Consider the following 25,244-nt stretch of genomic DNA (forward strand, 5'->3'; position numbering starts at 1 on the left):
TGAGCCCCAAGTACATAATCCCAATATGCGCTTCTTCATAATAAGAGAAAATAATTCAAGCGCTTCTATATCTCCACTTTTACTTTTATCTAAATAATGACCTGGTGAGTGGCAGGCTTCTCATCCTCATGGCCGAAGATGTTGACGTCCCAGCGAGGCTTGTCTGTTAAGAGATGGTCAGCACTGAACTTGGTGACCACTATTGGGGTTGAACTTACTAGCGACGTAAGGAACGTTGTACCGGCGCTGCTCCTTGCCGACCTGCTCGATCTCGCGGATATCGTCCTCGGACAAGTCGATCTCCTGGAAGTTCTCGGCGATGCGCTTGGGTGTAACAGACTTGGGGATGACACTGTGGCCACCAACCTGGGCCCAGGCGAGACTGTAATCTTGTTAGTCATGTAAAGAAGTGCAGCATAGAGATGATGATCACTTACAGGACTTGAGTGGGTGAGACGGGTTGACCCTTCTCCTTGGTCAATCGCTCGGCGACGGCCTTGATCTCGGGGTAGGTGAAGAGGAGGGGAGCGTTGACCATGTTGTTACCGAAAGCCTTCGTATGAATTAGCGTCGAATTCTCGATTTGTTTAGCTGCAATAACTTACAGAGTATGCGGTAACGTGGATGTTCTTCTCCTTGCAGTAGTCAATGAGATCCTTCTGGATCAGGAGAGGGTGGCGCTCAATCTGGTTGACAGCAGGGACAACTCCAGTGCCCTTGATGATAGCCTCGAGCTTCAGGTCGCGTTAGCTTCTTTGTATCAGCGTAACATAGGGAAACTACATACGTGCTCCTTGGTATGGTTGGAGACACCGACGGCGCGGGCCTTGGACTTGGGTAGCTCGGTGACGGCTGTACAGAGAGAGATTAGCCGCATGCATCAAAAGCCTAAATTAGATATGTTGAACTCACCCTTCCATGTGTCGACGATGGAGATGCTGTCATCGATGACGACGTCACCATCGGGCTGGTTTCCTCCGGTGAGAGGGAACAGATCCTGACCAATAGGAGCTCCAGAGTTCTTGAAAGAAACGGGGAAGTGGATGAGGTAGAGATCAAGGTACTCAAGACCGAGCTCTTGCAGGCAATCATCCAGAGCAGCCTCGACCTGCTTAGGGTCGTGTTGCGAGTTCCAGAGCTTGGAGGTGATGAAGACATCCTCTCGCTTGAGGCCAGGGATCTCAGCAAAGGACTTCTTCAAGGCCTCGGCGATCTCGGGCTGGTTACCGTAGACCTTGGCGAGATCCAGGTGTCGGTATCCAACCTTGAGGGCCTCGTAGACACCCTGACCGACCTCACCGGGGGAGGCTTGCCATGTGCCGTATCCCAAGAGACTTAAAAACAATTAGCTCATCCTTCTAGGCGTGTTTTGGGTGTTTACTTACGGGATCTTGGCGCCGGTGCTGAGGGTGAAAGTCTTGCCTTGAGACATTGTGAAATCGAGTGATTTTAAAGGGTATCTGAGTTGGAAGAATGAGAAAAGAAAGGCGGGAGAGTATTTATGTTTGAGGAGACAGGAATATTTTACCTACAGCACATCAACCCCGCTATCTGGGCATGTATGACTGATGGATCTGTGAAAGGGCGCTAGAGCGCGCTACTCGAAGCGCTCCAATCTTGGCTCTTTATGGCCGCCTCAAAGCAAGATCACGAGCGAGCTCCCCGCAGTGGAACTCGAGTCAATATCCGCCTCATTCATCTTCACAGCCCCAAGATTCGAAACTGTCAACCGGTCCAATCAGATACTCGTGTAACGGATAGACCTGGAGCCTCTCTGTAATTTGCCCGGCTGATGAAAGTCACCCGCGTTGGTGATTGATCGCAGCTCAGTATCTAAGATCCAACTTGCCCAAATCCAAGTAATAAAGCGCATTGGCAATCCAGCAACCAACATAAGGTCCCAGGCGCTACAGAGGAGAAGTTTGAAGCGCATTGGCTTCTTATCAAGACGTATGACGTCGCCTTACGGCATGAGAAGGGATTCTGATACTAGTCATTGTATACCAAATTTGCGAATTATATGTCCAGAAATTGGCCCCCATCCTCTTTTTTTCCCCGTCTAACATTTATTCGGCAGCTCTGTTGGTGCGCAACTATAATGACGCACTCTGGATTGGCTGCAGTCCCCGAAAATCGACTAGATCCACCTGATTAGCTGGCGATATGATGATAACGATAACTTTTTAAGAAAAAGAAATGGCCAGCAAAAGAGAGACAGCCAGATATATTGATGGCAATAATACACTTTTCTCGCGCTCTCTCTCTTTTTTTTTTTTTTTTTTTTTGCGCCCTAATTGCGTTTCATCTCTAAGTCTAGTATTCAATTTCTGTTCCAAGTAGCTTCCTGAAATGGTGATGGATTATATGTCTCACCGTCGTCTACATACGCGCAAAACACTGAGTCTGTAGACTAAGATACGCGGCAATAACTTCAATCGTGCGATTTTGTAGACCAGCGTTTGGTGATTTGCGAACTGAATTGGCAGTATACTCAATTTGAAGACCTGCCTATTCGGTGTACTCAACCATGACCTTTACTTTTCTTCCCGGTCTTTGGGGACATGCGCTCGTACTTCGATCTCGACTCGCATATCGTCCAGAGCCAAGCGAGGGACCCCCAAGGCTGTCCAAGTCGGCTGATGATTCGGACAATACTTCTTGAGGCAGCGGACCATTGTCTCGATTGCCTCGTTGTTGCAGGGCAAGTGATGTGACCTTAAAAAGAATACGTCCTCCCAACCGCGACTACCTGCTGCCTTCAAAGCACACTCCACGTTGTCGAATGCTTTCTCAATTTGTATCACAACATTCGGGTCGATCTTTTCCGTCTCTCGGTCCCAGCCACCTGATAGCAGTTCAGCAACACAACTTTCATCTCTAGGAGTCAATCATACCTTGCCCAGAGCATTCAATGATGTCTCCGACGCGGACGGCTTGGCTGTACCATAGGTCCTTCTTGGCGCGCTCGCCATAGCCTTCGTAGGCAGTGTAGGTAAGGTGAGACATAATTGCAATAACGTGTTTTATTGAGCTTTGTACGCTGCTGAATTGGAAGAAGAAAAAGAAGAAATTTGTTTGATCATGAAATAGAGATGAGTGAGTCAGTCAGTTACATCACGGAACATAATGCCGAGGTGGAGGATGACAAATACGGTTGAGTGGGTAACATTGGTAGACTACCTATATTCGGGCTAGTCAAATGGCTCTAATGGAGCTTGAAGCTTAGGGATGCCTGGTAGTCTTGAGCAAGCAGGATAAACTGATCTAAACGCACGCCTGTTAAGATACAATAAACTTGCTAAAGTCTTTTTGTGACATAGGATCGGGGCCCCAAGCTTTCACAAATTGTCTTGAATCCCAGCTTCCTCGATAACTGGGCTATTCAGATGGGTGGAGCCCGGAGGTTGGTGGTCTACTATTTGAGACTCGGCGACGGCGTGAGGCCAATGTCAGCCAGTGGTGGCATCCATTCGGGACACCTTTACCGTTCTCGCCTCGTGAGTGAGAAGTTCTTTGACCTTTTAGTACTTTGCGAGTTGAGGTCTCTGATCCCTATCGGCGAGCTTGGTCACTGACTTGATATACAGGCATAGTTTCATTGGTAAGCTGGGTTTCGAAGAGCTCGCAGTTAGACTGGTAACTCTCAGTCACTCAAAGCGAAAAGGGACTGCATTTCTTGGCGGTTAACCTTGGCTTCAAGCCGACACTTCGAAACATGCTGCGAGTCGGAGTGCACTATAAAGTCCTCGCTCTATTGAACGATACCAGAACTACAGCAATCTACAATCTGTCCGTTGTAAGTATGCTCAGGTCTAGCTTTGCGGCCAACAAGTCGTCTTCGTTGAAGTCGGACAACAGGTTGGACGACCTTCATAGAATAAGGTATTGCCTATCGGATATAGCATCGTCCTCAAGAATAGGGTGTTGCATCACGCAAAATAATAACACTGGGGGTATCCATAGTTTTCTGCTTTGTGATACGTTTGAGAGTTTAATACTATAGGAAGGTATGCACAGTAGGTCCATTCTTATCCAAAACCCCCAATAACCAACAGAAACTATCAAGAAAATCCTTTAGACATCTTTGCCAACTCGACCTGTTACTTAATACTGCCAGTCCATCCTCCAGGTGGACATAAATCTACAGGGCTTTTGGTACTCTGGAAAGAGCTCAAGGAAGCCCAGGAATTTCAGGGGTACCAACTCCAGGAAGGCCACCGGGAAGAGGAGTGGGCAGGGGAACAGGGAGCCCAGTGGGAAGAGCAGTTGGTAGACCAGAAGGAAGGCCGCCAGGGACACCTGGAATACATTTTTGGACCCCAGCCACGAGTTCGGCGAGACTATAATCTATCAGCTGACCATTTGTGATAGAGAATAAACAGGGGCATCAGGCTTACCAGGTTGCGACATCAGTAAGAGCGGCGGCACCGGTGGGGTTGAGGTTCTTGATACAGTCGGCGACGCTGGTGATACTCTCAAGACAGGCAGGATCGATAGAAGAAACCGGGAGCTTGGGCGTAGCAGCTCCAAGAGCTAGGGCAGGAAAAACGAGCATGGTAGAGACCTTCATGGTGATGATTTGATAATGTCCTTGAGATTGAAGTGTTTGTGTTGCAAAGTGTTGATTATGTGTGCTGTTGATAGGGTTGATGGGAAGGGAAGGGAAGATACAGGTTCTTTATAGTTGCCAACGGACACTGGAATTGCCTCAGAAGTGGAGTTCAGCTATCATTGTCCATTCTCCATGATGCTTTCATACGTGAGTCTTGGAAGGAGGTAATGCGGTTCCTCCCGGGCTCGTCAAATGTGGAGTTGAAATCATATCGCATGATAGATGCGTTGCTTTCCATCCCCGTATTGGTATAGCTGGCCGTAAATTTGGGTATCTATGTAGTAGGATTAAGGTTTCCTTGGTGCGCTGGGTTCAGAACTTGATCTTCTGGTATGTGACTGTTCAACTTGGTAACTCGGATGATTATCGTTTTTCTCTTAACCTTCTGGCTACTGTCTATGTCATGGCCTCCTGACAGAACGAAGACAACACCGGTAGTTGGCCACATATAACATTAATTCTGGTGGGGCCAAGGTATCAGTGCCGAATCCATTTGCCTGATTTACTCACAGCGATCATCTATCTCCTGTACTTCTCTAGGTGAGTGAGAGATAGTTCATCAGTGTCGATTTGGGGCCGTATTACTCATTTGAAGTTTTACAACCTTCTAGTTATGTCTTTAGTTCGCCTTCCAAAAATGAAGGATCATTCACCAGAATGCAGGCGATAGCTGAAATAGTGCTCAGATGAGAGAGCTCTGGATGAATCGAATACTACAAGGGAAGATCAAAAATTAGCGTGGCATTTTGATTCTGAGACACCAAGAACCAGTCGCTGCTGAGACACCAGAACTAGTCAATTGACGTGGCAGTATATGAGACAACAACTGCCGACGCATATGCGATATGCAGAGAGTCATTGATGCCTGAATCATAAGGACCCACGGTGAGCTGATCATACTCGTGAATGCCAAAATCTTTCGCTACGCAGCTGAATGCTCGCCGATCTTCTGCTATTATGCATGGCCGAATAGCTCGCTTAAGTGAGTTTACGCTAACATGCATGGGATCATTTCTTGCCGAGGACAGCATGCAAGCTTGAGACCCGTACTAACATTGAAGATATCATTCTACTAAGCAAGTGCAAACCTTCGATAGTCAAATGAGCTTGCTACTATCAAAAATTCGCGGTCCATCACACCATGAAAGTATGCGTCACCGATGAGGCTATACCAATCTGTTCCCTGAACCGACCGCAAGACGAGACAGAAGTGGCTTCCAAACAACACCTCAATTATATCACAGGGTTCATGGAGAGTGGCCCCATGCCCATGCCTCCACTTTCGGTAGGAAAAAATCGATGATTAGAGCTTGCGCTTCTCATTGACTTCGAAAAAGGAGCTGTGTATTGTATAAATCTGTCAATACGGCTCCCTTCAAATATGAAGCCATCGGGAACTGGTCTCCGTTCGAATAGAGCTCGCATTATGTTGACAAACTGGGCTGGGGCAGGGTATGAGGGATCTTCCCCGGGTGTAGCTGAGTCATGATCCATGACAAGAATCCTGCACAGTTGAGTCTTGTCCGTTTCCGAGAAGGGGCGACAGGAATCACATATCTCAGTAAATATTCACCCAGCCAGGTAATGAATCTCTGAGAACGATAATGTATCACATCCATCATTGAAACCTGAACCTTCTTGTCTTCAAGCGACTGCTAATTTACGAGGGGCGCATCAATCCATACCCTCGAAGGCTTGCTTTTGAACGTAGCACGGCTTCAAGGTTCTCTGTGACTAAGTGAGGACAATTGTCGAGACTGATGCTGGGGCGGTTATTTGTACTACCCCAACAACAAGACGGAGCTTCATAAGGATCTGATTCATCCCAATGGGGCGTGATATGGTTTACAACAAATCAGGGCGCTCCATACCCCAGGCGCAAGCCTTAGTGGACGGATGCTGTTGGATTGGAGCGACTTGTACATGTAATCCATGGTGTTTCTGGTACATGAGGGATGACTTTTGGGGTCACTCTTTCATTGGCCCCCTCTTATGTGATTTTATTGGCAAATCTTGGTATCCGTGCCCCACGTTTACCGCTGGCCTCGCCGTAGGTATTCCCCGTTAATCGTGATAAGTCATATGCTATTGCAACCCACGACATAAAATTACAACACAAACCGACCTACAGCAATGGCGGAGGGCTTTTGACTGCAATCTAGTCACACTCATCTGGAGCTCGCAATCCACACCAGTTGGGCCCAACTATACTACGAGAGTCCGCCTTTGGGCAAGATTCCTCGGTTGCCTCCTGTCCAGCCTAGCCTAAGGAAGGAAACAAGACGCGAGGAGCTTGATTCTTAGTGATAAAAGACTCAGACAACTACGTATAAATTTAGCATAGGTTTAGGATAGCTTTTGCCCAGTTTATTTTAATATTCTGTATCAAGGCCCAGCGGGGCTAGTGGCGTAACGGTCAGGTTGTAGCAATGGAAAAAGTTTCGGCAATGACTCCGAGATCAGCATGGCGACCTTCAAGATGCGTCTTAGCGCAAGCCTTCTGGTCCGGGGAAGCGGGGCATTAGAGTGCCGAGTGGTCTCCGTAATGGAGTATCCTTGACTACATCTTTAGCGATAGATATCCAATTCACGTGTATAAATACGTAATTAGCCAAGTCTGAACTCGATGTATTCGGTTTTCTGTATCTCTTCCCTCCTCGCATCTATTGTTTACTGCTTTACCTACACTTTGTCTTGTTTGCCGTGTCGCATTGCCCAACTGTAACCATGAGACTCAGCACGGCTGTCAAGTCGGCATGCTTCTTGCTTCTTGGCCACAGTACCTTTGCTGAAGGTGCAAAAGCCCCACAAGGGTTTCTTCAGACGTGGCCTATTCCCGATGGCGTCCCTATCGCGACCTCTTACGATGTCAAAGGTCGTGTCCCAGGCGGCAAGTGGGAAAAAATCGAGACATTTCAGCCTGTTCTCAACGAGGTCAACTTCACCACCGGGGGTTCCATTAAGCATAACTCGTCTCTGGCCTATTTTGATTTCAACGGTACTGTAGAGATCCAAGCCAAATATCTCAAAGATCGAGTTTCCAAGGCTGTCATCAGGCCTTACTCTCTCAACTTGACCCCAAAGAAGTCTGGCTCTGTTATCACTTTCACCTTGAATGAGCCGCGAGATATCCTTGTTCAAGTCAACGATGATATTTTTGATGTTCTGCACATCTTTACCAACCCCCCTGATACAAATGTTTCATCGGAGGATGATAAAGATGTCCTGTATTACGGTCCTGGCTATCATAAGCTCAATTCTACGCTGGAAGTTGGATCTGGCAAAACTCTATATGTTGCCGGTGGAGCAGTGGTTTCAGCCCCCGATATCACAGTAACCAACTCGAGCGATGTTACCATACGTGGACGAGGTCTTTTGTACAGTCCAAAGGGAAATGGACTACAGGTCTACCGATCCAACAATGTCTTGATCGAGCGTTTAGTTGGCATCAACTTCCTCCCTAGAGCTTACGAGTCAAAAGACGTGATATTCAGTCATTGGCGCGATTTCAGCGCTGTACAATGGGGAGATGGAATGGATGTCTATTGCTGCGAGAACGTTCTTATCGATTCCGTCTTCTTGCGAAATTCAGACGACTGTATCGCTGTCTACGCTCACCGAGATGAATGGTACGGAAACTCCACCAACATCACTATCCAAAACTCGATTCTATGGGCGGATGTTGCGCATCCTATTAATATTGGAACCCATGGCAATACTCAAGACCCCGAAACCATCGCAGGCCTGACTATTAGCAACATCGACATCCTTGACCAAAGAGAGGGACAGGTTGACTACCAAGGAACCATCGCACTCAATCCTGGAGACGGTAATCTAATTCAAGATGTCTTGATTGACGACGTGCGCGTCGAGGATATTCGTGTTGGCCAACTGCTCAATTTCCGTGTTATGTATAACACCAAGTACAACACGTCACCGGGCCGAGGGATCAAGGATGTGTTGGTGCGTGATCTCAAGTACACCGGAACAAAGGCCAGCATATCCATCTTTGTCGGTTATGATGAGGACAGGACTATCAGCAACGTTACATTCGAAAACCTGGTTATCAATGGGAAGCTCATCTCGGATAATATGCAGAAGCCGGGCTGGTACTTGACTACGGACTTTATTCCGGCATATGCAAACGAGCATGTGCACAACATGACTTTCACGTCCGCTTGAGAACTTGCATTCTTGGCGATTAGCTTTGCATTTCAGATGCTATAGTATTTTCTTTTCTCTGAACGTTTTCATACAATGCTACTTCTTCTTATCAGAGTCCCTCTGGTCAATAAGTAGTAATATATTATATGTAGTAACTTGTAAAAGCCCCATAGTACATGCTGGATGTTGTCATGAGTTGTAAACTGACCACAAGCCCCAGTTACCAAAGGCATTACATGATCCCGCACGACAAAAGCGAGGGGTTTGAGGATAAGACCTGATATGTGGACTCAGAGTACAAGTAGGCATTGTGATCAAGGAAGCTATAGAGCTTAAAGAACTAAGGTAAAAATACCATTTGGTTTACAATCCTTGGTCCCTCATATATCTCCACCTCCACAACATCACCGTCTTTGAGAAAGCTCTGCCTGAAATACCCTACCCCAGATGGCGTGCCTGTCATGATGACTGTTCCACGCCGAATAGTTGTACCACGGCTCAAATGAGCAATAAGCTCCCGAACAGACCAGATCATGTCTGCCGTGTCTGTTTCTTGCACCGTCTCCCCGCTCACTATCGTCTTGAGATGTAGGGCCTGGGGGTCAGGAACTATGTCTGGACTGTAGATAACTGGGCCGATAGGTGCAAATCCATCAAAGGACTTGGCATAGCAGAACTGCCCTCCTGAAGCATCGGGGACTTGGAAATTCCTTGCTGAGATATCGTTGCCTGCTGTATAGCCAAGGACGTATTCAAGAGCATCATCAGCAGACACGTTCTTGGCATCGCGACCGATGATAACGCACAGCTCTCCCTCATAATCCATATGAGACTGACAGTCTTTGTGCACGTGCACATCATCAAATGGTCCAGCCAAAGCATCGGAGGGTTTGGTGAAAAGAACCGGATATTTTGGAACCGTCAACTATGGATGCGGGAGTAAGCTTGGGGGCAATAAATAGGTAGCACAAAATGATAGCAGACTAAAAGTGATCTCATACATAGCCAGCGCCGGTACAATAGAACTCACATTTGCCTCTTTTGCGTGCTTCTGGTAATTCAGCCCGACACAAAGTATGATGGGCGTAGACTCGAGAGGGCAAAGAAGCTGGCGAAGATGGTTAGTCTCACATATCTGCAAGCTCGTTGCTCTGATCACATACCTTCGAGACTGTAACAACTTGTTTTGTCGGTTGAAACCCTTTTTCCAAATTGCCGGTCAGTTTTTCAACCTCGTAGCCACCTTGGCTGGTGTTGATGAGGTTTCCATAATGACTGGAACCGTCTTCTTCAAAGCGAACAAGTTTTTGAAATCCCATTTCGGCGGTGTGCATAAGTGAGATACAGATAAAAAAATATTTTTAGTAATAAGATACTTTAAATAAGTATCGGCGTCTTCGGCAGTTATGATACTAAAGTTATAAACTTTATTACTATGCGCCCGTTGCGCCGCATGTTAGCGGACCACGGTCTTCAACGGTTTTGCCGGCCGAACCCGCCCCATCCGAAGTATTGATGGTAGTAGACTCAACTTTCTTCTTACCGACTTCTCAATCGATAAAATGCCCAAACATTTCTGGATCTCAAAATCAAGAGTCCTCATTCTGAATTCCAATATCGATTTCCAATATCGATTTCCAACTCAATCATATTTTCACATTCATAAAATGACTCCAGCTGACAAGATCAAAGTCGTGCGTCTTGTTGCCGTGCACTACCAGCACCCGGACCTCGAGTCGGCTTGTTCATTCCTCCGCGATTTCGGACTGTCCGAGGTTCTCCGAGAGGACAAGCGCATCTATTTTGGCGGCTACGGTCGTGACCCATACCTGTACATTGCCGAACAGTCCCCCACCGCACGTCGCGCATTTCTTGGGGGAACGTGGGCAGTTGATTCACTAGACGATCTCACCAAAGCAGCCTCCAAACCAGGTGCTTCAGCAAGTCTGGACGCTGAGGGGCCTGGTGGGGGAAAGAAAGTCACTCTCACTGATCCCAACGGATTTCCCATTACGTTCATCTACGGCCAAGCTTTGAAGGAGCCTCAAGACCATCCAGCAACGCGAGCTTTGGATAAGGGGTCGCCAGTGATAAACCATGCTCTGGAAAAGCCAAGACAAGGTCGTTTCCTGCGATTCAATAAAGGGCCCAGTCCAGTTCACAAGATAGGCCATTACGGCTATATTGTGCCTAAGGAAGATTTCATCAAGACTCGTGAATGGTACCAAAGCCTGTTCAACCTGGTGACATCCGATTCTGTTTTCAACCCCGAGACCGGTGAGGATTCAACTAGCTTTATGCACATTGATCTCGGTGAAGACTTTACCGATCACCATGCAAGTATCTCACCCTCAGTTTTGTTTATACCGGCTAACGAGTATCCAGAGCCTGTTCTTGGGTGCAAATCCAACCAATGGCAAGGCATTTGTCCATCACTCGAGCTTTGAGATAAATGACTTTGACTCGCAAGCCCTCGGTCATAATTGGCTCACAGAAAAAGGCTACACTAACTGCTGGGGCATTGGCAGACATGTCTTAGGCAGTCAGATTTTCGATTATTGGTAAGTAATAATACTTCTCGTTACCTGCTTCGAGTTCAAGGCATTTAACATGAGCAGGTTTGATACCTCGGGCAATATCCTGGAGCATTATTCTGATGGTGATCTTGTTAATAAATATGTACCTTCTACCAGAAGCCCTGAAGCTCCTGATTCGCTCCATATTTGGGGGCCTAATGTTCCTCTCAGCTTTATTACAGGACAGCCAGATAAATAAGTTATTTATATAAAGAGCTTTGTTGATTGATAGTTAAAACTTATAACATCTCAGCGAGACCTATTGGGCTGTATAATTCTTAAGTAAATAGCTTTAGAGGTTTCAAGTTTATGTGTTTTAAATAATCAGAAAAAGAACAGACTTTAGTCTTTTTTCCCCTTTTATTAAAATGAATATAAGTAATAAGAATAGATATAAGATAATATATTACAGTTTAAATTAACTTTAGCTATAAGAACTTATACTTTTAAAATATAAGCATAAGAGCTTTGATTATTATATTTAAGAATACAGTACTAATCTAATAGAGATATATTTCTTAATAACTTTATACTTTATATTTTACATGAAGGGTTTTGAAAGAAAATATTATATGTAATAACCTTTTACTAAATGCTAAAGGCGTCTGCTAAAAGTGCTCAAAGTAGAACTTATTCTAGGTAATGAGAGTAGAACGGAAGACTACTTAGACTTGGACTGGCATGCGCTGACCCATTTGGAGTTAGTGGTTACGAAACAGGCTGAAAGGATCACAGGACTCATACCCGGAATTCCAAACTGATGTCAGCCACCAAACCACGGCCGGTAAAAGTCGGCAAACCGGACTCCCGTCTCCGCAGTCCTGTTTGGTAGATCACGGTCAGCTTACTCATATATCTACTTATCTCAGGATTCGTTAGAACGGGACAAACCAGTAAGACACTGAAATACTTGGGCTGAGATTATTACTTATCTACTATCACCAAGTGCTTACATATACAAAATGAAGGTTGTTATTGTCGGAGCTGGTATCGGCGGATTGGCGCTCGCTTATGCCTGTCGACGAGAGAATCTCGAGGTGATAGTCCTCGAGCGTGCGCCTGTCTTGGAGCCGGTAAGTGACCCCATCGTCAAGCGAGAGAACGTCACACGCGCCTGATGCCTTGTTACTGAAACACAATAGCTTGGAGCAGGAATCCAGGTTCCACCGAACGCCGCACGAGTGGCTCGTCAGTTGGGAGTCCTTCCTGCTTTGGAAGAAAAAGGTATCATCCTGGATTCCATTGAGTATGTGAGTTATGCCGATGGAAAAGTCCTCTACAAAATGGACAAGAATTACGTTTGGGACACGTTTAGGGACACTTGGCTGTAAGTATGATAACTCAAGTTCCTCCACAGCGCAGATGCTAAAGATTGCCATTCAGTGTCATTGCTAGGGCAGACCTTCATCAAGCCTTCTGGGACGCTGCAAAGCAGGCCGGTGCAGAGCTGCGGCTCGGCTCGGAAATGACCGGTATTGACTTCCAGAATTCATGCGTCCATTTGGTTGGCGGCGAGCAAGTGACGGGCGATGTCATTGTTGGTGCAGACGGTACAATCGGGATTCTTTCTCCTTACCTCTTTGCACGGCTAACAGTGGCAGGTCTTTATTCTCGGGCTCGCGACCTAATATTGGGCAGAGAGTCTCCAGCCACCGAAACGGGAGACTTGGCATATCGATGCACTGTTCCAGTGGAAATGCTCAAAGGCCTCAACGACCAGGCCCTAAGTAGCCTCCTCGAGAAGAAGACTGCGACGTGTTGGATGGGCCCAGATAGACACTGCGTTTTTTATCCTCTGAAAGGCGGCAAAGAGTACAACCTGATCATGCTCCGTCCCGATAACCTTCCTAAAGACGTGCGACGGGCACCCGGAGATTTGAACGAGATGAGAAGTAGCTTTGAAGGCTGGGACCCTCGGTATATTTTGATACTACATTGCTGATGATGCTCTCTAACACGGTCAAAGGTTGACAAAACTGATTTCTTGCGTTCCATCGGTGCTGAAGTGGAAGCTATCCCACCACAAGGAGCTTGAGAGCTGGACACGCGTAAGTTAAGACGACTATTTTGTAACAGGATGTTTTATAAAAAAACTCTAACCAATGTTCCTTTAGGGGTCCGTAGTACTTCTGGGAGATGCCTGTCATCCAACTTTACCATATCAAGCACAGGGTGCTGCCATGGCAGTTGAAGATGGAGCTGTGCTTGGCAAGCTTCTCGGCTTGCTCAACCAGTCCGAGGTATACAAATCTCAGGCACCGCGCCGCTTGTCAGATGTGCTGAAACTCTACGAGAGTTTGCGAAAGGCTCGGACGTCGAACAATGTGCAAGGGGCAATTTCAAATCGATATACGTATCATTTACTAGACGGGCCTGAACAAGAGGCAAGAGACGCTTGGCTTACTTCTTCGAGAACTACTCCCCCTCCTGAGGGACAAACACTTGGGGATCATGAATATCTTAGGACGATGTTAGCTTTTGATTGTATTGCAGATAGCATCGATGCTTTTAAGAAGTGGGAAAGGGGACTTACTGGGTTAGCGATGAAGTTATAGTTAGCTTCCGCCACAATTCCGTGTACTGAATCAATTTTTCTATTTTCAAATCAAGTTTACAGCCCTTGTTTCCGAAATTATGAAGCACATCGTGTTGATTATACACCAAGATTTGAAGATCAATCTGAGTCTTACGTAAAAGTTACATACTTGATCATAATTTAACTTAGAACAAAACCACCTGAGAGAATCTCTCTGCAAGTTAGGATTATTGCAAAATCACACTAGCATTGTCGATGCGACTCAACTTCTCCATGTCAGATGGTAGGTTCAGTTATGATGTAATTTCGTGACGTCACCCTATAGTGGAGACGGCAAAACCGTGCTCTGCCGCCCTGTCTTTCCCGTTCAGCATTGGCCATAGTTCCAGACAACTAGCTTGCTTTCGGCGAAGTAATTCTAATAGTGATGCTAGGCTTTATATGGTTAACTGGTACCAGTACATCAGAATGGACGGGCAAGCGGACTGCCGAAGATAACGGGTTAGGCTCCCCATTTTGTAGAACTCGTAGAGTAAAACGATACCAAAAAGCACTAGCCATAACACTGTGGAATCACCATAGTTGTCAGAAAGGACTCTATTGTTTTTTTATTTTTTTTCATTTGTGAAATTTAGGACGTACAATTCTAGGTATGCTCGTATTCAATATCAGCCATGACAACATATGGCTCCTCGCATCACAACATCACTGTATGCTCACTAACTTGAAAATCTTGTAGACAACCATAAACCCTGGAGACCATGTTCAGAAGTCCAACCAGCTCACTATCGGATCATATTGTATTCAGACCTTACAAGCATGGCCATCGTGCTCCTCGTGCATGTTTGCGCTGTAGAGCACGCAAGGTCAGATGCGACGTGGCCCGCCGGGGGTGGCCATGCAGCAATTGTACGTGGCATCAATGCGAGTGCGAGGTCCGAAGCCGAAAGAGTAAGCATGCTGGTGGAAACCTCTGGTAAGACATCCTTTCTTCATTACACCTTTATCGCCTCCGCGGTACATACTGTAGCTTATACTTACATTTATTTCGTCACGCTAGCAACCCCACAGAACTCGTCAAAAGTTTCAATCGCAATATGACAAATGCCGTTTTGGATACTCACGATCGAGCTGTAAAAACGGGCAGTGGCCTTTTTGGCTTCACGCTGAACGAGCACCGAGACAACGTTTCTAGGCTGGAGCCATTCCCTGACAAGTGTTGTAATCGAGAATTGACATGTATTTGTAAGTGGATAGTTAACCACTTGAAAATCGGTTCCTAATCATATCAGGCCAGGAAACGAAGTCATTCTCTGCAGCAAGTTGCTTTGATTCATCTATCTCAAGCTTTCCACCCGGACAGCGATATCATGTACATGATGCATCCGAAGAAAGCGACCAGTTACTCCCTATTATTGAACTGGAACCATTTCTGATTCCACTTCCCCCATGCATACGTATAGACGACATTGCCTATCTCAAATCAAGAGGTGCCCTGTCAATACCACCTGCAGAAAGCAGGAATGCTCTACTCCGCTCATATTTCACTTACGTTCACCCTTTTATGCCTGTCATTGACATGGATGAGTTCCTTGGAGCTATAGAGTATGATGTAAAGAAACAAAGGATCAGCTTCCTCTTATTCCAAGCTGTGATGTTTGCAGGGGCCGCATGCACCCCGATGTGCTACCTAGAAAAGCTGGGGTTTAGCTCTCGTAAAGAAGCACGAGAAGAGCTTTTCACTCGAGTTCGGGTAAGCTTCAGACCTGACACGGTTCCGAATAGATGATAACACATTTTCAGTTGTTATATGATGTGGATTACGAGACCGATCGACTTGCACTGGTCCAATCTCTCCTGCTCATGACTCTATGGTACAAGTCACCAGAAGAGCATCGAAATACCTGGCACTGGCTCGACGTCGCTATCTCTCAAGCTTTTGCTATAGGTCTTCATTTAAATCCAGACGAAACAACATTTTCGCACACAGAGTGCATTTTGCGCCGAAAGGTATGGTGGTCATGTTATGTTACAGATAGACTTATATCTCTCAACATGAAACGTCCTCCAAGGATCGGAGACGATGACTTTCACGTCACAATGGTACTTGAAACCGACTTTCAACCCAATCTACCATCAGAACACTGTCAAGTTCGGTTGAACGATATGTGTCCTTACGTCTCAGACACAAAGTTACGTTCAACACTGGGCGGACTATTCGTCGAACTTGCGTGTCTCTGTCAACTCATGGAACCCATTCTTCGACTACATCGGTATATACAGCTCTCCGAGAGCAGCGCATTGCTATCCCGTAATTCTGAGACAACCGAATTCAACAGAATTCGACTAATCAGCATCCAAAAAATATCGGCCTTAAAGAAAAGGCTGAAAGAATGGATTGATTCACCGCAGAGGACCTGCAACTACGAAGCCCCATCAAGTTCTGAGTTTCCTTCTGTCACTTACTTACAACAAACCGTTCTTCGTTTGATCTTGCAAGACTTGATGTTAAAAATCTACAGGTTAACAATAATACTATCTGAGCAGCATGATGAGTACGCAGAAGCTGAAGAGGCCAAGAGTGGCATACTCGATTCCGCAAGACAGATCTCTCATTTGGCTAGCGAAGTCGTCCACAAGGGACTTTGCAGCTTTCTCCCAGCATTTACATTGGGAGGTATAGTGCATGGAACAGCAATATTCTTACAAAACATTATGGGTCCTGGAGAAGCACGAAAGACAGACTCGGAAGAGCGGTTCATGCAATGCCTTGAGGCCATCGCTATAATGGAAGATATATACGAACCCGCTAGAATGGCAAGGCAAGCTATCTCTTGGGCTCTAGTGGGACCTTGGGATGCCAGTAAACTCTCCAGTATAGAGATGAATCAAGCTGAAGTTATGCTTGCTCATCAGTCACAAACGCCCTACTCAGAGGGTGAGCCTATAAGTCCAGACAGCCTTACCAGCCATGACACGGAAACGAACACTCCTTCAGTAGCGACAAGTCTATGGTCTTCATATCTCGACCATACCGGAGAGTTGGGCACTGTGTTGGAGGCGTGGGGCTTTGTAGCCAAGGAGGAAGCGATGATAGAACATCAAAACGCAGAGATAAACGAGTTCAGTGCGATATCGATGGAAGGGCTAGGTGTCTTGAATGACCTTTCTTTATCAATGGAGTTTAGAAATCTCTCCTATGACACATGTATCACATAGAGGCTTCTTCAGTCTAAATTACCTTTATTTCATTGTGTTGTAGTCGAGGCTCATGCATAGTATGCTACGATTCTTTCATCCTGGGTATAGTGAACACTGCAAATTCATTCTTGAGCTGATATGGACTAAGGTCTGTACCTGAGACAGTACCAGAATTTGCCGACGATGTTTCCAATCTTGTAGCATTTACGTAAAGCCCGGTGCGCTGGTCTGAGTGCTTAGTCACCAAGTGTAATTACTATTGATTCAATAAAGACGTGCTAACGACTGGGAAATTGTTAGACAGGTTTATAGTAGTCTTTATAAATTTCACGCATCATCGATGTCAAAGATAATCATATGGAAATTTTCGTTCTTTTATTATTCAGGGTCATTCTTACGGAAGAAGCCTGAAAGATGGATGAGAACTACCAAGCTTGGCTTGCTCGTCCTCACTGAGCCCAGTCAACCTGTGATCCCTACGGCCTGCTTCTCTGGCCTTGTTCTCCCATACGCAGTACAAAGTTCCGAAAGCCGTTACAATTACCGCAGCAATCTGTCCACCCACGTTGATTGAGTGTCCAGTGTGATACTCTGGCCCATCTCGGGCTAGGTAGGTCCATCTAAGCTCATGATTAGATCCAGCAGACATGACGGAGGCAGTATACTTACGTTGCGATCAACCCACCAAGAGTTCCGATAGTAACGATATAAGCACTGGTGACGGCTCGTACTGAAGAAGGGGCCGCGTTATTGATAGCCCAGGTCAAATACGATGGCCCAGAAGCCCCGGCACCGCTAATGAGGAGGAATACACCAAAATACTTGACTGCGGCCTTTGTTTCCCACCGCAAAATGATGGCCCCGGTGGCTGAGATTGTTGTCAGTAAAATGATAAATGGCCCGCGCTTTTTGGTCTTGTCACTAAAAAACGCTACCAAGAAGCAGGTGACGAATGCAAGAAAGTTCGGAGGGACTGTCATCAGCTGTGCCTTTGTAGCGGTCCATCCAAGGTCTCGCAGGATAGTTGGTAGAAAGACACCAAGTCCCTGAACCGCAATATTGATCAAGAGGAATCCCAAGCCACAAGTTATATTTATCACTGATGACAAGGCTTGCTTAACATCTCGCCGGGTGACCTTGACCTGTTCTGATTCTTTATGATCTCTCAATAAACGCAAGATGGCGATCTGGCGTTCTTTCTGGTTCAGAAAGGGTGCTGTCTCAAGAGAGTTTGGCATGGAAACGATTGCCAGCAGGCCAATAATCATCGTAAGAAGTCCCTCGAAGAAGAATATGTTTCTCCAGGTGTGAATCTTCATGGAAGATACACCCCAAGGATCAATTCGAGACAGGGCTGTGGCGAGAAGTCCACCAAAGGCCCCTGCAAGACCTGTAGCTGAGACGAATAGACAAATCCGTAGCATGAGCTCATTTCTCTTATAGAAACAGCTGAGCAGGAAGGCTATACCGGGCATAGTACCGCCCTCAAAGGCGCCGAGTAAGACCCTGAGGGCAAGTAGCGATGCAAAAGAGCGTACAAACGCCGTGCAAAGAGAAACCAGCCCAAACCCTGTAACGAGGAGGGGTATGTAAAACTTGGGGCCGACCTTCTTCAAGATGATGTTGCTAGGTATTTCGACAAGGATGTATGCTATGTAGAACGCGGATAGAGCCCAGTTGAACCTGTAACCAATAAGTTCGAGGTCTAGAGCCATACCCTCGATGCGGGCGTTTCCGATGTTTGCTCGATCCAAGAACTATCGAGAGTCATAGGTATCAGCATCAAAGAGCTTGGTGAAACAGCAACGAAGGCGGATGAGTAGACACACTTACACACAGAAGGTACAGGAGAATTGACAGTGGGACGATGCGAATATCGATCTTGCGGCGAACAGCAGCTTCTTCGGCTTCTGACCATTCCACGACGTCGATGTTCTGGGGATTTTCGTTGCCTGAATGTGAAACATGCATGGCAATTGGCTCGCCCTTGGCCATATCAGAGATACCTGGTAAGTTGAGTTAGTCATACCGACAAGGAGGTTTACACAAGTAGGAACTTAAGAACGGACCAGTTTCTGTGCTTGGAGGCATATTCTTGAGGACTGGGCGTTGGCGGAGGTTCAGGTTGATTGTTAAAGATGTTTAATATAAATACTGAGCTTTACTTGGAAGTTGCAGAGCGTGGCCACCAAGATGAGATACTTGGAAGATGGCACGAGACGGTGCTTTTAACTTGTATCAGAGCACACAGTAATCCCTTTGACCATATTAGACTATCTACGTTCAGCCCATCGTTTCTGCTGTGATATCTGAGAATGTGACCAATTGCTAAGCCGCTAATTGTTGTTGGCGTACCGATGGCTGAATCTGCCAACGCTAAGTTTATTAAAACGCGGGGTAGTAAGCGGGAGGAAGCAAACTCGATCTATGAAAAGCCAAAGCGAAGGTTTTGTCAGGACGGTTTTACCGACCTTTGCCGTGTCAAGGGTGGGCCTGGGTCTCGATGTAACATAGCCTGACCAGCCAGCAGTGCAGCTAGCCTAAGCAAGTCAGGTTTGGAGGGTTATTTATTACGCCGGCACCCATTCCTGAAAAAAAGCACGGAGATCCGTGTTCATCCGTGACGTGGCTGGGTGTTGGTATTCCGTAAATTGTATCCGCATTGCCAAGAGCCAGGAATTCCGAAAGAAGAGCCCATTACTGCAACGGCATATCTCGGCGTCCTTGGTGATTCCGTGCCCGAATCCCGCATGGTTGGAAAACATAATTCGCCAACTAAAGTCTCTGCCTGCGTATACTGAGCAGCTGGGTTTAGGCTTCGGAGGACGAGTCCATGTGACATAAACCAACTGATCAGCTTACTCTCAACAAGGCGGACGACTTACATCATTCTGCTATTCACGAAATTTAGCACTTCAACCACAATGGCACAAGACCTATCTGCTGCAAAGCCGTACAGCTGGCATCACCCTCACCCTGAATTATCGCGCCTGGATACCTTTCGGAGACACATCAATCGAGCATACAAACTCGATCTCAAGACATACGCGCAGCTCCATAAATGGTCTGTAGATAATATCGAAGACTTCTGCAAAGAAACATGGATGTTTTGTGGTATTATCTACAGCCAACCGCCCGATAAAGTTGCAAATGGCATCTCTGTCATGTGGCCTCGCCCAGAATGGTTCCCCGGCGCACGACTCAATTATACAGAGAACCTGCTGTCTGTAGGGCTGGCACAGCACCCTGATTCAATTGCCATATCAGCTTGCCTCGAGGCTGGGGTCAATTGGCGGCACTTGAGCTGGGTACAGCTTCGGCGTCAAGTTGAACACTACGTCAGTGCCCTCGAAGCACTTGGTGTGACGACTGGCGACCGTGTTGCAGGTTAGTCGGCATCATGGACTGCTGAGACGTAACCGCTGATAATCGATTTCTTAGCCGTCTTGACCAACTCGCTCGAGGCAGTAGTTTTGCTTCTTGCTGCTGGGGCCATCGGAGCCATTTTCTCCTCTACTGCTCCCGATATGGGTGCTGAAGGTATTGTTAACAGGTATTCCCAAGTCCGACCTAAAGTTCTTTTCGTCGACACCGAGGTTGTATATGCGGGCAGGCGACGTGTCCTCAAGAACAGGATGATGGCCGCGGCAAGTAAATTAAAGCAGCAGGTTCCAGAGCTCAGCCAAGTCGTCGTGGTCAGTGGTCCAGCTTGGACCAATGGATCATGGTGAGTCTTATATGCCGTCGAATACAAAAATGAATGATTAGCTGACACAAAGATATTGCTCTACGATAGCATGCGCATGGAGGAATTCCTCAACGTACCAATCCGACCGTTACGATTCCAGCAATTGCCTTTTGATCACCCCATCTATATCCTTTATTCGTATGTTCAGAGCTCCATCACATTCTCAACATAGCCTGCTGACACCTACAAGCTCTGGTACAACCGGAGTACCAAAATGTACCGTCTAAATATTTTCTATCAAAGTCGCATTCTAACATCTGTTCTAGGCATTTGCCACTCGGCGGGTGGAGCCCTCTTACTACAGAAGAAGGAGTTCATCCTTGCCAGTAACATGTCCTCTGACTCTGTCTATTATCAGTACACTACCGTGAGTGTTGCCCAAGACTAAAACAGGGTCGAAAATTAATGTGATGCGATATGCAGACTGGCTGGATGATGTGGAATTATCTAGTCGGAGCCCTTAGCGTTGGTGCTAGAATCGTTCTTTACGACGGGAGTCCGCTGTACACGAGTCCAGTTGACCAGATACGCCAACTGGAACAACAAGGGTGAGCTTATTAGAGCAACATGATAGGCACTTCTGACCAAAGACATAGGGTGACTCACTGGGGCACAAGCCCGAAGCTGCTAGCAGCATTAAAGCAGTCGGCTCACAAACAGCGCTTCCTCTTGGACAGTCTCCAGGTAGTCATCTCTTCTGGGTCACCGCTATCGCCTGAGATCTTCAGATGGTTCTATGATACTTTCCCTGGCCATGTCGGCCTTTTCAGCGGCTCTGGAGGTACAGATCTTGTCGGCAGCTGTGAGTCCTCCACATGATTTCTAACAATCATCTCTGTTTAACCATATGGGTAGTTCTGACCGGTACCTTTCTTTCCACTATACATCAAGGGGAGCTCGCGGCCCCACAGCTAGGTATGCGAATTGAGATCTGGGACCAGGATGGTAAAAGCATTGACGACACTGGTGATGCCGGAGAGCTCATAATCTCAACACCCTTTTTCAGCATGCCAACCACATTCTGGGGCGAAGATGGGGACTCAAAGTACTATAAAGCCTACTTTGAAAGATTTCCCGGCGTTTGGTGTCACGGAGACTTTGTGAAGAGGAACCCAGCCACTGGAGGCTATGTCATCCTAGGACGTAGCGATGGAGTTCTTAACCCTGGAGGTACGTCCATCTCGACACCATAAACCATGCCCTTCACTGACTGTCATAAGGTGTCCGGTTCGGAACCGCCGAGCTTTATAGTGTAGTCGACAAGTTCCCTGACGTTGCAGATTGTATCGCAGTTGGACGCCGCCTCCATGGAGGAGATGACGAACAGGTCGTTCTTTTCCTCAAGATGAAGAAACCCAACTTCAATCAAACTGTGGACAAGATCCGCGACGCCATAAGGCAGAGTTTAAGTCCTCGTCACGTTCCGGCGCGGATTGTCGAAGCTAAAGACATCCCCTATACACTCAACGGAAAGAAAATGGAGACACTTGTCAGGGACATCCTTTGCAAACGCAAAATTGGAAATCTTGGATCCGTGGCAAACCCCGAGTGTCTGAGCGAGTATGAGAGGTTTGCAGATGCGCCCTTTGAGACTACGTCTGCAAGATTGTGATAGACGCGCAGATGGGGAGGGGGAGGGGTAGTGGCGTTGAGAATGACATGTTTAGTACATGGAGGCTCGTATGTATGTAGTTCTGTATCCCTTAGATCCTTCTAGATTCTTCTGATTGAGATTTGTCGCTAGCATGCGTCGAGTCTTATCCGAGAGCTGAACTTTTCAGGACACATATAATCTTTGTACTTGACTCTTTACTATTTGTACAAAGCCTCATGGTCCTAGGCCGTTGCTGGATAAACTGCCACGGAACTACATGTTACTAGAGTTGTAGGTAATTGAAATGCTGATTATCATTAAACACGTCCTCAAGTGGGAACTCCGAACTCCAATCCCCAAGAAGATCCATCTGGAAGTTAGGCATTTCCTCCATAGTTGATAGCCCAATCTCATTCGAGGCAATAAGCTGGCTGCCTACTTCGTCGAAAGGCAGAGGGAGTTCCAAAGCCTCATGGAGTCGTTCCGAAGACATCCCATCACCGTTGCGTGTCACTTTCTCTCCGCACGCCTGCGATGTTCTTCCGGCTGGGGGCTTCTGCCGTCGAGCAAGCGCTGGGAAGAGGGCTATAAACCGTTTTGCAAGGACTGTTTCTTCTTCCGACAAGCTGTCGGGATGGTCGAGTAGCTGCGCTACATCTATATCAGTGTAAGCATAGCTTTTTGCAAGTAGTTGAGGAGATGCCACCTACCAGCCAATAAAGTCCCCAGCTTCCATACTGATCCGTATTGAGCGAACATCAATAAGTTCATTTCAAAATTCGAGCTCAAATCTCTCATACTACCAGGCGACGACGTGCTGCCAAGTCCTATAAATGGCGATAGAAGAGTACAGGCCAAGAACGGATGGCCAAGTACAACAGTCTCGGGATGCCAGTGATGAATGATACGGCAGAACTCGCGGGAATACGCTGAAATGCTTGACTGGGAATCTCCTTCAAAGGTTGAAGCACATATCCGTGCGCTGTTGATCATCAGATGCATCCCAATTATCCAGTGGTACGCGGGACTGCTTAGGCTGAATAGGCCTGGATGGATTCCCAAACTAAATCGCTGCGTGACCAGAAGACTGAAACAGGTAATGGCGTTGACGATTTCTTCACGATCTGTCTCCTGCTCATGCATGAAGGTTGTTGTCTCATACGCCAGAGCCATGATGTAGTTTGCGACAAGAAACCAGGCTCTCTCATCCTGATTGGGGGAATTTACCAGGCACTTCCATACCTCCGAGGGTCTTGTTGCTATTAGTGACGAACCGACAGGCTCTTGAGCAAACCATGCCGCGTCGCTCACAGGAAGAAGGACAGCCATCCTCCGGTGGTCGATAGCGCGAGGGCGTCTGGCTATGGTAGATAGAAAGGTATCTAGCTCCCATAGAACCCAGAATAGCCGTCGCCGCTCTTCCATAGCGGTCCATTCCTCCGCGTCACTGCACACGTCCTCACCGTAATCTAGGTTACACAAGTCAAGGTCGTAAGCCATGCGGACGCTAACGCCAGTGAGGATCCAGGTTCGATGGCAGGGTCCATCTACAGCCAGATTCACAGCCAATAGCACACATCCTTGGAGGTACACTATATTCGGAAGTTCGTCAGCTGCTCGTAGCTTTCCGTACAGGTCGCATGCCTCCTTGAGCAACTTGTTACCACGGTCAGGCGCGGGCACGTCGGCGAAATAAGCGTTTGTCGAGTGACGTGCTGCGAGAGCAAGCACTCCATGTATGATTAGTTTGTCGTGGTCAACCAAACTACCTCCATCGCAGAAGCCGGACGCGCTGCTGTTTATGTAGGAGGAAAAGAACTTGGGCCTGTGAAGTAACGGAAGCCAGGGTTGGATCTTTTCAAAGAAGAGATGCACAAGTTCGATAGCTACAGACTCTGGGACAGAAAGCCAGGTTGATGCTTGCTCAAATGGCTCAGAACAACTCATTGGTGTCTGGCCAATCTCAGCAGTGTATTCGGGGGTTCGTTGGGGTGATGCGTTGGCGAAACCGATTGCGTCTTGATCTCTCCCTTCCGTGCTTGGTGTGTGGACTGGCTGGGAGTCTTTTGGTGTTTGTATGAGATTATCGGATATCAGCCTCTCGGATTGAGGGGATAGATCTTGAAGTTCTTGGTTCCCAGAACTCAGTCTCGATTCGAGTAGATCGACAAGACGCTCTGTTCAAGCCTTTAGTTTCGGAGATCTCTCAAGATTATTGCGGAAGATGGCCTACCGAGCTTCTGTGCATCTACAGTCCGCTTCTTTCTGTCATTTGGGTGCTTAAATGTAGGCGATTTTCGTTTCGTCGGAAAAGTACAGGAATTTCCTGTCCTCAAGCAAAGACCGCACGTTGGCAGACGCATGTCACCTATTAGATCGGTGAGTCTCAATCAATGCGCTTGTTTCTCGGGGGGTTATTACATTTAGTCTTTTTTCTGTGAATGTCAAAAATCCGTATCAGCCACCCAACCAGCCTCTGGTCCCCTCAAGGCATTATGACTTACCTTCGGCATTCAAGACAGGCCCTGTAGCCTGTGAATGGGATGCTGTGTTGAGCCAAGCAGTTTTCTGCTCTGCCATGCCGCGCAGAGACGGCTTCCATATCTTCCGGCTCAGTATTCATGGTCTCGACACCAGGCAGGTCGTAAAATTGAGGCGAATGGGGGTCGTCGATGATAGATCCGGTATGGCGCCTCTTCTAATGTAGCTTTTTTTTCGACTGTCGCGTAGCTCAGGTAGCTAAGCGCTTGTGTTTAATGTCGTCTCAACGCTTCCTGAACCCAATGGAAGTCTGCGAAATGGAGGTAACGCGA

The 25,244-nt window shown here is 47.1% G+C and overlaps 11 protein-coding genes across 11 annotated transcripts; 5 read left to right on the forward strand and 6 right to left on the reverse strand.

The window, feature by feature from the left end:
- Positions 1-89: 89 nt before the first annotated feature.
- Positions 90-1,432, reverse strand: FPRO_12472 (uncharacterized protein; the record flags this gene model as incomplete). The annotated part of the gene is made up of 7 exons (XM_031224274.1): positions 90-163; positions 219-382; positions 438-553; positions 606-734; positions 788-852; positions 913-1,334; positions 1,386-1,432. The coding sequence occupies 7 exons, from the start codon at positions 1,430-1,432 to the stop codon at positions 90-92; spliced, it is 1,017 nt and encodes a 338-aa protein (XP_031089549.1).
- A 1,102-nt stretch (positions 1,433-2,534) lies between these two features.
- FPRO_12473 (uncharacterized protein) lies at positions 2,535-3,006 on the reverse strand (the record flags this gene model as incomplete). The annotated part of the gene is made up of 2 exons (XM_031224275.1): positions 2,535-2,845; positions 2,895-3,006. 2 exons carry the CDS (start codon positions 3,004-3,006, stop codon positions 2,535-2,537), a joined length of 423 nt encoding a protein of 140 aa, XP_031089550.1.
- A 1,165-nt stretch (positions 3,007-4,171) lies between these two features.
- On the reverse strand, positions 4,172-4,570 carry FPRO_12474 (uncharacterized protein; the record flags this gene model as incomplete). Its single annotated transcript, XM_031224276.1, has 2 exons — positions 4,172-4,340; positions 4,398-4,570. The coding sequence occupies 2 exons, from the start codon at positions 4,568-4,570 to the stop codon at positions 4,172-4,174; spliced, it is 342 nt and encodes a 113-aa protein (XP_031089551.1).
- A 2,769-nt stretch (positions 4,571-7,339) lies between these two features.
- On the forward strand, positions 7,340-8,794 carry FPRO_12475 (uncharacterized protein; the record flags this gene model as incomplete). Its single annotated transcript, XM_031224277.1, has 1 exon — positions 7,340-8,794. The coding sequence occupies one exon, from the start codon at positions 7,340-7,342 to the stop codon at positions 8,792-8,794; it is 1,455 nt and encodes a 484-aa protein (XP_031089552.1).
- Positions 8,795-9,116: 322 nt separating this feature from the next.
- Positions 9,117-10,095, reverse strand: FPRO_12476 (uncharacterized protein; the record flags this gene model as incomplete). The annotated part of the gene is made up of 3 exons (XM_031224278.1): positions 9,117-9,701; positions 9,807-9,884; positions 9,940-10,095. The coding sequence occupies 3 exons, from the start codon at positions 10,093-10,095 to the stop codon at positions 9,117-9,119; spliced, it is 819 nt and encodes a 272-aa protein (XP_031089553.1).
- Positions 10,096-10,443: 348 nt separating this feature from the next.
- On the forward strand, positions 10,444-11,551 carry FPRO_12477 (uncharacterized protein; the record flags this gene model as incomplete). Its single annotated transcript, XM_031224279.1, has 3 exons — positions 10,444-11,112; positions 11,162-11,337; positions 11,395-11,551. The coding sequence occupies 3 exons, from the start codon at positions 10,444-10,446 to the stop codon at positions 11,549-11,551; spliced, it is 1,002 nt and encodes a 333-aa protein (XP_031089554.1).
- A 763-nt stretch (positions 11,552-12,314) lies between these two features.
- On the forward strand, positions 12,315-13,907 carry FPRO_12478 (uncharacterized protein; the record flags this gene model as incomplete). Its single annotated transcript, XM_031224280.1, has 6 exons — positions 12,315-12,425; positions 12,495-12,679; positions 12,736-12,902; positions 12,954-13,269; positions 13,319-13,400; positions 13,467-13,907. The coding sequence occupies 6 exons, from the start codon at positions 12,315-12,317 to the stop codon at positions 13,905-13,907; spliced, it is 1,302 nt and encodes a 433-aa protein (XP_031089555.1).
- Positions 13,908-14,707: 800 nt separating this feature from the next.
- On the forward strand, positions 14,708-17,107 carry FPRO_12479 (putative cutinase transcription factor 1 beta; the record flags this gene model as incomplete). The annotated part of the gene is made up of 4 exons (XM_031224282.1): positions 14,708-14,864; positions 14,960-15,133; positions 15,181-15,641; positions 15,692-17,107. The coding sequence occupies 4 exons, from the start codon at positions 14,708-14,710 to the stop codon at positions 17,105-17,107; spliced, it is 2,208 nt and encodes a 735-aa protein (XP_031089556.1).
- Positions 17,108-17,483: 376 nt separating this feature from the next.
- FPRO_12480 (uncharacterized protein) lies at positions 17,484-19,180 on the reverse strand (the record flags this gene model as incomplete). Its single annotated transcript, XM_031224283.1, has 4 exons — positions 17,484-17,709; positions 17,771-18,846; positions 18,923-19,095; positions 19,159-19,180. 4 exons carry the CDS (start codon positions 19,178-19,180, stop codon positions 17,484-17,486), a joined length of 1,497 nt encoding a protein of 498 aa, XP_031089557.1.
- An 833-nt stretch (positions 19,181-20,013) lies between these two features.
- Positions 20,014-22,449, forward strand: FPRO_12481 (uncharacterized protein; the record flags this gene model as incomplete). Its single annotated transcript, XM_031224284.1, has 9 exons — positions 20,014-20,476; positions 20,531-20,816; positions 20,886-20,975; positions 21,028-21,053; positions 21,104-21,204; positions 21,261-21,385; positions 21,434-21,639; positions 21,693-22,007; positions 22,058-22,449. 9 exons carry the CDS (start codon positions 20,014-20,016, stop codon positions 22,447-22,449), a joined length of 2,004 nt encoding a protein of 667 aa, XP_031089558.1.
- A 265-nt stretch (positions 22,450-22,714) lies between these two features.
- Positions 22,715-25,054, reverse strand: FPRO_12482 (uncharacterized protein; the record flags this gene model as incomplete). The annotated part of the gene is made up of 5 exons (XM_031224285.1): positions 22,715-23,088; positions 23,142-24,608; positions 24,665-24,799; positions 24,853-24,866; positions 24,936-25,054. 5 exons carry the CDS (start codon positions 25,052-25,054, stop codon positions 22,715-22,717), a joined length of 2,109 nt encoding a protein of 702 aa, XP_031089559.1.
- Positions 25,055-25,244: the final 190 nt, after the last annotated feature.

The sequence above is a fragment of the Fusarium proliferatum genome, assembly GCF_900067095.1.
Source record: "Fusarium proliferatum ET1 genome assembly, contig: FPRO_scaffold015, whole genome shotgun sequence".
NCBI lineage: Eukaryota > Fungi > Ascomycota > Sordariomycetes > Hypocreales > Nectriaceae > Fusarium > Fusarium proliferatum.